Source organism: Trichosurus vulpecula, chromosome 8 (assembly GCF_011100635.1).
Source record: "Trichosurus vulpecula isolate mTriVul1 chromosome 8, mTriVul1.pri, whole genome shotgun sequence".
Lineage (NCBI taxonomy): Eukaryota > Metazoa > Chordata > Mammalia > Diprotodontia > Phalangeridae > Trichosurus > Trichosurus vulpecula.
The window spans coordinates 120,744,552-120,757,123 of record NC_050580.1 but is presented as its reverse complement, the minus strand read 5'-3'; the positions used below and the strand labels follow the sequence as shown (position 1 = coordinate 120,757,123).

General features: G+C 38.0%; 1 protein-coding gene across 1 annotated transcript; it reads right to left on the bottom strand.

The window, feature by feature from the left end:
* Nucleotides 1–2,225: 2,225 nt before the first annotated feature.
* On the bottom strand, nt 2,226–9,498 carry BCL2A1 (BCL2 related protein A1). Its single transcript, XM_036736840.1, has 2 exons — nt 8,899–9,498; nt 2,226–2,711 (listed from the first exon to the last, which is right to left on the bottom strand). Exons 1-2 carry the CDS (start codon nt 9,316–9,318, stop codon nt 2,613–2,615), a joined length of 519 nt encoding a protein of 172 aa, XP_036592735.1. The 5' UTR covers nt 9,319–9,498; the 3' UTR covers nt 2,226–2,612.
* Nucleotides 9,499–12,572: the final 3,074 nt, after the last annotated feature.

Sequence of the window (12,572 nt, the reverse complement as noted above, 5' to 3'; positions counted from 1 at the left end):
GTTAAGAGGTTAAGAGACCAGTTCATGGTCATACAGCTAATGAGTGTTGAAGGCAGACTTGGTTGGACCTAATTCTTCTTGACTCCTTAGTTTAGCATTCAGTATACTTCACAATTTGAGAATAATCCCTATTGTTCCAAATGGCAAAAGCTGGGATAGAAGTTGAAGCTTCAAGGAAGTATGTTTCAGTTCAATATACAGAAAAACTTTTCTAACACTTAAAGCTATCCGACAGTGGAACAAGCTGCTTCACAAAATAATAAATTCCTATCACTGGACATGCACAAGCAGAAGCTAAATGATTGTGTAAGAAATGTTGTAGAAGGGACTATTTCATTGGCTGGGTATTTGTATTAAATGGTCCCTAAAATAGTTTCTAATGCCACTACTCTGATTCTCTTCAAAAAGAGTGAGAAATTAACTTCCAAATCCCAGTAAAGTGGAATCTATGGAATTAAGAGCTTACCTTTAAAGAATTAGTATAGAGCCTGTTGTATCAGGACCAGCCTCACTAAATTCCAGGAAACTTGTCACCAGAAGATTGACCACCAGAAGATGATATTTTTGGTGACAGAAACTCATAAAACTGTCTACTAAAGTGAGGAGGCTTTGCATCCCACACTAAAATTACTGACTTTTTGAAGTATTTATGTACAAGCCCCCCTCTTAATTTAACTTAAAAATTTATTAGGCACCTACTTAGTTTAAGGCATGGTCCTCAGTGAGACAGGAGAACAAAAGAACAGACCAATTCCTCAAGAAGTGTTAGTTCTGCAGGAAAGACAGGCACACAGTCAAGTAAATAGAGTATTTGCAAAATAATACAAAGTAATACTAAGAGGAGGGGCAGGAGGTGGAGCAAGAGTAGCAGTCTTGGAGTCAAGAAGACTCATCTTCCTGAGTTCAAATGTGACCTCAGACACTTACTAGCTGTATGATCCTGGCCAAGTCACTTAAACCCCAGTTTGCCTCAGTTTCCTCACCTGTAAAATGAGCTGGAGAAGGAAATGGCAAACCACTCTAGTATTTCTGCCAAGAAAACCCCAAATAGGGTCACAAACAGTGGTATATGACTGAAACAATTTTAAGAGGCAGAGAATGTTACCAACTGAGAGAGTCAGGAACAGCCTCTTCTAAGAAGTGGTACGCAGGTATGTCTTGAAGAAAATGAGAGACTCCAAGAGACAGCTTTGAGGAGGGAGTAAATTCTTTTAAACAAACTTCACCTACTTCCCAGCTGGTCTGAGCCGAGTCCTCATTTAACTCTATAGTAAGATTTGCGTCTGCTTCAACCTAAAGATACACAAATCAGGGTTAGTCTGATGATTATTTTAACATTACCTGAAGCTTCTAACCAAAATCAAAACTCCTTGAGGCTAGGGCCATGTGCTTGTTCATAGGAGAGGCTCAATAAAATGCAATGAGTAAATGTATTCAAGTATTATAAGTCAAGTAGATAGTAAGTGACCTATCAAATTAATTCAATGTGTCAACCATTTAAGTGTCAGTTTAAATTGTACTTAAATCAGAGCATTGTACTAAATACATGATGAGTACATCAAGTAAGTAGAAGGTGTTATGTTAGATTTAAGAGATCATAATTTGTTAATCATTGGCAGGATTAGGAAATGCTTCATGGCGGGGTTGGCGTTTGAACTGGCTTTTATGAGATAGGTAGCAATTTAACAGAGGAAACAAGAAAACATTATGAAGGAAGGCAGGAAAGAAGGAAGAAAACAAGTATTAAGCACCTACTATGTGTCAGGCACTGTGCAAAGTGCTTTACAGATATCTCACTTCATCTTCATGACAACCTTGGGAGGTAGATGCTGTTATTCTCTTCCTTTTATGATTGAGGAAACTGAGGCTGACAGAGGTTAAGTGAGTTGCCCAGCTTCACTCAGCAAGTAAGTATCTGATGGCAAATTTGAACCCAGGTCTTCCTGACTTCAAGCCCAACATCATATACCACTCTGCAACCTAGCTGCCTCTAAAGAGGCAGAAAAGCATGGGGGAGGAGAGTAGGTAGTTTGGAGGTGTAGTTTGACTAGATCTTCGAATAAATACATAGAGGAGAGTAGTACGAGCTAAGACTAGAATGATCGAATGGTACCAGACTGTGTAGGGTACTGGATTCTAGAGAAGAGTTGGACTTTATTTGGTAATCCTTAGAGAGTCATTGAAAATATTTGTAAATAACATAATCAAGGAAGATTGTAGCACAGTATAGTACAGTAGTAGATAAACAAAAACAGCGCATATCAATAAATGTTCCTTGAGAATGATGTTTGAGGCTTGAGGTGTTCTGTTAATTCAACATATTATTGAAGTGATAAGACAGAACTTGTATTTTGCTATGCTCCCCTACTAACTCAGAGCTTAAAGCTTCTACTCCAAGCAAAATAGGTTGAGTCCGAATTTATAGATATGCAGTCACAGTTTGTTAATAAAAATGTTGATTTTTTAAAAATTTTCATAGATTCCTCAAAGAACTGGTTATGTCCACAAAATTGCCTTAAAGAAGTAAATCTTAACTAGAGTTCTTGCGTTAGCCAGTGCTTTAGGATAGGCAGGTGTCACAATACAGGGTAATTCTTTTCAGTTGAAAAGGATTACTTCAGAAAGGAAAATATACTCCAGATCTTTGTTGAAATATCTGTGAAGTTTGGCCACACCATATTAGGTTCAAAGTTCTTTACGAAGCCATTTTCCTGTTAAAAAAAAAATGAATTCTTTGTTTTTAAACATTTCCAAAACAAGTGAGGACTAAGTTAATGATGTAAAGCATTAAAACTGTCATAAACCCATAAATAGTAAATTGTTGACCCAATTTCTTTTGCAAATACTAGAGGGCAGAAATTCTTAACCTTAGGTCCATGGACTTGAGGTCTACCTTGCCATTGCCTGCTAATCTCCACCAAGAACTCAACCCTCCAAATCTGAACCTCCAGGGAACCTACCCCCTAACCCTGATGGAGTTACTCTGTGTAGCATGGGGATTTACCAGGAAATAGAGCTGCCCAAGTCAATCTTCACTTCAAACTCTATATGTCTACCCAGATACCCAAGCTGTAATTAATCTCATCTAGCTATCAAACAGGACACCAGGGCCTAGCCCATGTACATATCTTGCTATCTGCCCTGCTATTTCATTACCACCACCTTTACCCTCTTATCCATATAACAATCAAATCAATATTACCATTGATAGTGGAAAGAGTAATATTCTATGCCCTATGGCTCCCCTCACTATGCCTGATCAACCAGGGGTTCTTAATCTTTTTCATGTCCTGGACCACTCTGGCAGTCTAATGAAGGCTCTGGACCCCTTCTAAGAGTAATATTTTTAAAGGCATAAAATAAAATACACAGAATTACAAAAGAAACCAATTATATTGAAATGTAGTTTGGGGTTTTTTTTCACAGACCTCAGGTTAAGTTCTAGAGGACAGGGATTGTTTTAATGTTTTCTCTATACTCCTGACACCTAACACAAATACTTATTGATTGATTAATTATAAAGACCTTACATCAACATGCTAATTTTATATATGAGGAAAGAGAGATTCGATGACTTGCCTAAGGTTACCCAGTAGGGGAACAGTGACTAGAACACAGGCCTTCTGGGTCCTAGATCTGTATACCTTCCATCTCAGATTTCTATATCAAATACAATGGTACATTTCTGAACAATAACTTTAAGGAAATAAAATTCAAGAAAATGAACATAATTGAATTTTTTTAGATGATTCACAAGGACTTTAGGATCCTGTAGTATCTCCAAGTTGCTTTTATGATCACTTGTTCTATTACTGGTAAAGTGACAATTAATAGAGATTTAAATTTGGCAAAAAGCTAGATAAACCAATTTTTACTATGTTTAATAATCCCTTTTTTTCTCTGTTTGCAAAGTAGATGAAAAGTGTCATAAGGACCCTGCCATATTCTAAACGCAGGGTGAGAAAACCTCCTCATTTTCCCATATGTAGCATATACACCCTGGATCCATGCTGTGTGGAGTAATGGAAAGACCAATTCAGCAAACATTTATATGCAAGACACTGTGTTTGGAGTCAGGAGAGACCAGAATTTGAATAACACCTATAAGACCAGTCATTTGATCCTGGGGGGAATCATTTATCCTTTCAGAGTCTCAATTCCGTTGTCTATAAAATGGAGATAACACCAATACTACCAATTTCATGGAGTTGTTGTTGAGAATCAAAGATAATACATAAATGTCAGCTATTATTATGATAATGAATTTGTCTCTTTTGCTCTGGGAAGTTATTATATCATCTCTTTAAAACAGAAAAATTTAGCTTCTAAAATAATGGTTATTTAAGCCACTCACTGTTCTATTATTAATTCCAAGAGAGATTTTTTAAAATGCTCAATTATATTGTGTATGCATATTATTTCTGGGAGTAATTATAATTGGCTCAGTTTAACTATATTGACCTCAGGCTAATGCAAAGTTTGAAATAAAATACTGTAGCTACTGCTCAAAGTAAATAAAATCATAGGTACTTTAAAAAGATATGGTCCTAGAACCCCCCAAAAACTGTTCTAAACTCCTAAGTTTCTAATAGCCTCACTAGCTGAGAGGTTTGTAGAAATCACTTAAACGGATCTATATGAAAAAAAATTTTTTAACGGTTCTGTGCTGGGACTATGCTATTCCAGAAACATCCGCATTTGCCATCAATTCTTAACATTTTTAACTTGGTATGTTAAAATTCAGAAGAACTTGAAGTTCAGATTTTTAAGTTTTCAGATTTTATTTTATACAGAGGTCTAATGAGCAAAGCAAATAAGCCATTCAACTTGAGGTCTTACATTTAGATAATGTCCATATCCAGAAGAGAGCAAACTTTATAGTTAGTGCTCTGTGTGTTTCCATTGAGTTAAATGTTTGCCTTCAAAGTATGCAGTGGTGATTATTTACAGAGAAACATGAAAGTTATTTTTTTCTTTAGATTTTTTTTATGACTCATTTGCATGTTGCAGTTTGATAAGGTATTTGCTATGCAGATTCCACCCCTCTCTGTCTATATTTGGTTTTGTAAAGGACTCTCATTTGGTATCACAGTTCTTTAGTCCACTGGTACTGTGCATCTTAGCACTTAAGTAAGATAGGAGGGAAGAAAAAATAAGAGAAGTTAAAGTGGAATCCTTCTAACCCATTGCTGTTACTCTATGACTGAGAAAAGAACAAAGAAAGCCGTGTGGAACAAAAAGGGGAGACCTTCATTCTACTGGTAAGAACTGTTTAAAGAAAGAAAGAATCTCCTTGATATTCACGATAACACAGTTCTAGGACTTTTCTTTTTATGTCCGGCTGAAGAAGAATACTGACTACCAGGTCCTGTAAAATCTCATTGAGTTTCAGCCCTTCCAAATGATAATAGGGATTGGAGGGGAAATAATAATAAATAACAGAGGGGAAGGAGAACAAGAGACAAAAAAATAAAGGAAAATTACTCCATTTGATGACGAAAGACATCCTAGTATTGATCAATATGCCTCTTTCCCTACCCATCAATTTTTTAAGTAGTCTTTCAAATATATTTATGTCTTTACTTGTATCATCTGTAGAAATAAAAAAAAATTAAGCTGTGGTCTCTTAGTGGGATTTAAAGAAGCTCAGAAACTGGAATAACTTTTAGAACCACTAGGGTAAGTACGCTCAAGTACCATATAACTTAAATTGACCTATTCTCTGACTCAAGGGGCAGATGGGAGAGGGAAGGGGGAAAACAACCGGCTTAGCAGTGCCACATTTTCCAGTTTTCTCCATTGAGCTCCCATTTATGAGAATGAAGAGCTTCTCCCATGCATGATTTCAGGGAGCATGAGAATCAAACTGACTACTCATTTTCTAAAAGTTCCAAAGAGTTATTATAGAAGTAGGTGACTAACTAATAAAGTCTGGATCAGGGGTGGGGAACGTGCGGCCCTCTAGGTTCTCAAGTGGGACCCTTTGAATGCAGTCAAAGGGCCGCACTTAAGGAACTAGATGGTTTGTTCCATGAAGTTTGGATTCAGTCAAAGGGCTGCCCTTGAGGACCCAGAGGGCCACATGTGGCCTCCAGGCCACAGGTTCCCCACCCCGGGTCTGGCTCATTATATGAGGCAACTTAAAGCACATGACCAAAGGACAATGAGTTGCCTAGGGGGCTCATGTACATTCTTAAACTCTAGCCGACCTCTCTTCATCAAAGGATCATAGATTTAGAACAAAAAGGGATGAATGGGCCTGTGGTACAACCTCTTGATATGAGTACAAGAAGGCCAAGAGGGTATTAATGAGTTGCCCTAAATGAAAATTGTAAGTAGAGCAAGTATAATTTGAATCGAGGTCCTCAGGTCCAACTCCTACATTCTTTCCACTGCACTACCGTGTCTCAGATCATCTGGACAAAAGAATAATTAGCACTTAATTGTGACACTTTCACTCCACACTTCTTGCCACATAGGCATCTATGGATAAATTCTCTCAGAAGCTAACAGGTTAGTTTCTGAGTAGTCCTACCAACTGATGAAATATCTATAATACAAAACCTAAAAGGAGAGAGGGAGTAAAAGATGGCTTTCACTTGACTTCCAAATATAGTAATCTTTAATAACTTGGGATACAGGTATAATAGAAATCTCCAAATGGCATTTAAAAGCAGTTTTAAATATAATCACATATGTTACACATTTCTTGAAAGGGCAGCTAGGTGGCCTAGTGGATAGAATGCTGGGCCTAGAGTCAGGAAGACCTGAATTCAAATCTGGCCTTCTTACTAGCTGTGTGACCCTGGGCAAGTCATTTAACCCTGTCTGCCTCAGTTTCCAAACCTGTAAAAAGAAATGGCAAACCACTCCAGTATCTTTGCCAAGAAAACCCCAAATGGAGTCACAAAGAGTCAGACATAACTGAAAATGACTGAACAACAACAAACACAATGGAATCTATGGCTTTTCAGAAAAGTAGATGAGGTGAGCTCTCACCTATGGCTAACAAAATTCAAATTCTTATGAACTATGAGAATAAAAGTCAGTTGGCCTTTATCATTTATTGATTGTGTCTAGTATACACAAAAGCTTCTTCAAGGTTTTTTTTGCGTGTATATGTAGATATAGATATCTGAGATAGGCAAAGCTTCATTGTTACCACTTTGCAGAATTTTCTTGATTACGCATAAATGTAATAGCAATTGACTAGATATGTCATGCCTATAACTCATCTAATGACCTCCTATAGGTTGCTTGTGATTATGAGAAGGAATTTCTTATCAATCAAGATAAATAATTCCATAGGGTAGAAATACAAGTGGCTTCTGAATATGTTTAAAATGCAAAATTGTTATAAATTAGTAAAAAAAAAAATCTAATGATTGACTTTTAAAAATAAAAATAGAGGTGCTATGTGTGAGGAGAGAACATTAATAATCTTATAACTACATGTGACAATGTCATGATCTAACAGACTCAAACTAAGCCAAAAGACCTTTTAACTAACTAAGCCAAAGAACCTCTTTGTTATGGGTTGACTAATTATTAAACTCTGGGCCAATCAATTTCTCTGTTCTTCTACACTAAATGGGGAGATAATATGGTTTCCCTTTGCCACTTCACAGAGATATTTCGGAGAGAAATTAGGTGTTGTATGAGGTATAATTTTAAGTATAATTGAAGGTATCTTAATTAACAAAAAAGATAATAGTAGCCCTCTCACTAAAGAAGGAAAAAATGTGAGTTTAGATTACTTGTTGGTGTGGAAATCATATCAATTCTTCTTCAGTGTAGTGGCCAGCACAGTGCCTGGCACATCTAAGTCTTTTAAGAAATATTAACAGATGATATGAATCACAATTTTACCAAGGTCTCAGAAGTTCGTAAAACAAGGTCTCACTGACAGGTAGGTTTCTACATCATGTTCATTTTATACCAGACAGGGTAATGCATACATTTTTACCAACAAAGACTATTACTAGAGAGTACAGTTTAATTATTTGTAAAATATGGAAACTGACTGAAAAAATATTCCTGAGCTGTGAATTTGCAGAAATCTATGTCTCAAATAAATATCAGAAATGTCTAAAATAATTGCTAATTGAGATACATCCAACATGTTCTGTGTTCTGCATGATCAGAGCAACTGTAACATATTACCCACCCTACTTTAATAATGTCCTGCCATGAGGTAGATATGTTCCCTACATGTTAAGCAGGTCATGATCTTTAAGATACAAGGACCAACATGTTCCACCATTCTTACACCCTTTCTGAAGGAAGCCAAACAACATACATTGTATCAATTTTTTACTAAAACTGCCTTCTCCTGAACTGATTTTCTGGTTTATTTGGTCTGCTGGCTTTCTGCTATATTTCTTCAAGCCAGCCCATCTGCATGGGCTACATTGCTTTTCAAATTCCAACCAAGTTTGTATCTAAGTATCTGCTTCTGCCTTCTCTCTTTCTAGGCATTTATGGTACCCTCTCTCCCTCTCTCTTCATTGGATTCCTGAGCTACCCCAACATCCCTTGGTATTCACTCTTTGCCCTTCCTACCCCCTGCACTATGTAATAATAATCAGTACTTAATTTTTAGGATGCATATGACAGTTAATTTTTTTTAGGTCACTGAAGCATCGGTCTTGTCTTTTAATATTATTACAAATAAAATATGTGTTCGCTGAAACAATCCCTCTCCAGCATTACAATAATGTGATTCTATGAAACTGTACCAGAAAGTTTTAATGAAGATCTAGACTTGCAAAATAGGCCATCTAGGAAAGACTGTGCTGAACAGATAGAATCATTAGGTAGATTAAAGTATTAGTAAGGAAACTGTCATTTTCTATTTTAGCAAAAAAGAGTTTTGAGGAACAATTCTATAAAACATACCCATCCTCCGTTTTGTCTTATCCACTCTGCTATGTTGTTCATTATGAACTCAGCAATAAAATAAGAAATTTCTTCACGAGTGCCCATAGTCAGTGGAGCTCTATGTCTCAGAAGCTTCTTGACGAGAATTCCCCCAAAAGCAAATATGGTGACAATACGTCCCCAGTTAATGATGCCATCCTCAAATTCCTTTTCCATAACACTATTGAAAATTCTTCTGGCAGAATCTACAGAAACAATTTCCAAAGTGCTCAAGCATATTTCCATATCCTTTTCAACTTCTTCTTGGACAGAGAAAGCAACCTTTTGCAGTATTTGAGATGTCTTATTTAAACGTGATCCCAGTTGTGGCATCTGTTGAACATGCTTCAAGTAGTCCTCGGCTAACATGTGAATATAATGGAATTCATAATCAGCCATATCAAACAAGAGAGCCAAGTTTGGGGTTTTAACACTTTGAAGCTGTTGATACAATTTGAAGAAAGAGCTCACTGCTCAGGAAATATAAAACATCAAAATGTGGGGGCAGGTGGAATTTTTGTTTGCATCACAGAGGGCCTTTAAATGTGCCTAGTTTTCCTGTGTAGGCTGTAAATGAAAGTTCAAAATGCAGAAGAAAGTCTCAAAGAAAGGTCATACTTCCTTCTATTATAAATGACTGATTAGTCTTTAAAAGCCATAAGCTGTGGGGGGGCAAGGGGAAAGCCTACAAAGGACATGATAATATTCATTTCCTTTTGGAAACAGGCCCAGAAAATGGGCACTGATCATAGATTCATGCCAAGAAATTTAAGTATTCTGTCTGTCCTCGAGCAGTTCAGTAACTTCACATTTTGACATTCAAATAAAGGCTGCTGTTTTAGAGAATGTGATACAAAAGGAAGGGAAAGATGTCTTCTTTCGTCTTCAATGCCAAGATACTCTAGAATTCCCTCTGGTCACAGAAAATTTCTCCCACAGAAACAAACAAAATTCTCAATTTGCAATTCTCATTCATTCAGCTCTTGATTAATTCAGAAGAAAATTAGGATCATAGATTTTGTGTAGTGGAAGGCACCTTTAAGGTCATCTAGTCCAGTTCCCCCAATTCTAGTTTATAATTAGTCAGGTTCAGGAGCAACTCTTATAAACTGGTATGGGAGACATGAACTGAAATTAATGGTTAAACTGAAATAGGACACTTACAAGTATCACATTTTATGGAGAAAGAGAGCAGTGGAGTCTTATCTCTACTACTGTGTGACCTGGGGGGACAAGTCATTTAGCCCCCTAGGCCTCAGGTCCAACATCTTTAAAAAGGGAACATGGATTTTGCTCCACCTACTGGACAGGGCTGTTGTGTAAATATGCTACAGCATTCCATGTAAATGAGTTTCTATTACCAGTGGCCTTACCATGTACAGAGTGGGGCTGGGGTTGGGTAGGGAACTATCAACCCTTAGAGCTTAGTTAGTAAGCTTAGTTGTCCTGTGTGAAACATATGAAATAGTGAAGTTTCCACACAGTTGGAATCATGGAACCACGACCTTGTGACAGACAGGAACTGTTCACGTAAGATAAGGGTCCCAACCAATCAGCAGTGAGTGGAAGGGGGCTCAGAAACCACAAACCCAGGGGCCCTAGGCCAACTGGCTCAAACCAGCAGGGGTTAATCCCAGTTCAGTGATTTCTTGTTACTGAGAATGCTTAATAAACTTCATGCATATTACCTCCCATGTCCCACATAGAATTAGGGCCTCATTAAGTGAACATGTGTTGCATGACCAGGGAAGGAGAACATATCAAGGAGATACATGGGGTGGGCACATAAAGAAGATTGTAACCCCAAAGGATTGGGACCAATCCCAATCTGGAAGGGAGGAGCTAGGATTATTAACCCTATAAATATTGCTCTTGCTCCTCTCAGGGAGATGTTCTTGCTTCTCCCGAGAATCTAATAGGATGCACTTCAACCTCTTTAATACACAGCGTTTTGACACCAGTTTTTGGAATTGAGTCTGGGGTCTTCTCTATAATACCCTGTTATTGAGCGAGCCTGGAATTCCAGTAGGATTGTCCTAGCAGTTGGACTACACAGCTTCTCTCCTTTTATCTCCTCTTCTCTCTTGCCCTCCAGCCCCCTCCCTTCTACTCTCTTCTGTCCTCTCCCTCTGTCCACATAGGGTATCATGCCCTTACCTGCAAGTGCTCTGCCCACACGAATGTAAATTTTGATCTCCAAACCCTCCCAAGGTATTTTGGGGTTTACCAGCTAGATTTCTTCTTCCTTACCCTTAAATGCAAACCACTCTGGCTGTCACAGATTAACCAACCATAAGTCCCAGCCCAAGCCCAATTGATCATTGTCTGGGCTCCGGATGACTCAGAGTAAATGTAAGTGTAAATAGCAGTTGTTTCTGTTTTGGCCAGAAACCCTGAGGGTCTTCGCCTTCAGACTAATGATTTTTTTTTTTTGACTAGGTAAGAGGCCATTCTTTGCCTCATTTCTTACCTAATCTAAATCACTGAATGTGTGTTGCCTCAGTCAAACTGAGACATGGGAAAGATCTTTAACTTAAAAAGGCCAAGGTCTCCCAGTACATCCAGGACCATCTCCAATAGTCCTGATCAATATCTTGCCACTGGACCCAAATGGCTCCGGAATCCAACTCACTAGCAAGTTATGGTATCACCTTCCTCATGTCAAGGTCTTCTTCCAGAACAAAGGACAAACAACAAGATTGTCCTTGCAGTGGCAGAGATCCATTTTGGAATATTTGGGATGCCCTTTAGAAGAAGAATCCAGATGAAATTTTCCTGGACCTCCCGGGACCCTTAGAGAAATTTTAGTGCGCCCTACGTAGAAAGGGAAACTTAGACACTTAGAAACTTGTCTGGACCCCAGATGGATGGCCTTATTGCTAAGGGAATTATGGAAGAGTTTTCACCAAGGACAATTAGTTTTTCACCTAAGGATATGGGGAGTAACTTCCTGTCAACCAGGTCAGAAATTTGGTTTTGTCTATGTGGTTTGGGAAGCTCTGCTGTGTCCAGGTTTCCTTCCAACACAGGAAGCTAATTTTCTTTGTCTTTTTCCTTTTCTTTATTGTCTTTAGGTTAAGGAAAGCCATTTTAAGCACTTTTTAAGTGCTTAAACACATTTTAAGAAAGGTACTTGTTGAATACTAAGCAAACAATAATCTTTGGTAAATTTTCTAAAATGTTCTTGTTGAATCTGCATAACTTTTTATTTGGGGAACAATTGTGATTTTTGTCTGTATGTATGGAACAGCATTAAACCATGTTGTGGTGATTGGTGTGAGATTCCTGTATGGCACTGGGGAGAAAATGAAAAGATATGTTTATGTCTCCTTGGGACCCTAGAGGACTGGTCTGGACTGGAGATGTGGACAACATGTTCAAAATACACCCTCAAGCAACATCAAAAAAGGAACTATAATACAAGGAAAATTAGGAACCCTTTGAGAAACCCCTAGCTACTGACAAGCACCCCCAGAAAGAATGGACTCAGATATCTTTGACATTTAGCAAACCCCCTGGGACTCCATGACTCCACCAAGGAATGTCTATAGATAGGACCATCCCACTGAAGGATAACCTGGCAGACCCTTTCCATGACTCCATGACTCCACCAAGGAATGTAAATGAGATTATCCCACTAGTAAGATAACCTG

What these genes read in the sequence shown, in the direction of transcription:
- BCL2A1 (XM_036736840.1), bottom strand. Translation starts at nt 9,318, where the DNA reads ATGGCTGATTATGAATTCCATTATATTCACATGTTAGCCGAGGACTAC. An exon ending in TAAGACAAAACGGAGGATGG is followed by an intron (nt 2,712 to 8,898) that starts GTATGTTTTATA and finishes TTTTTTTAACAG; the next exon opens with GAAAATGGCTTCGTAAAGAA.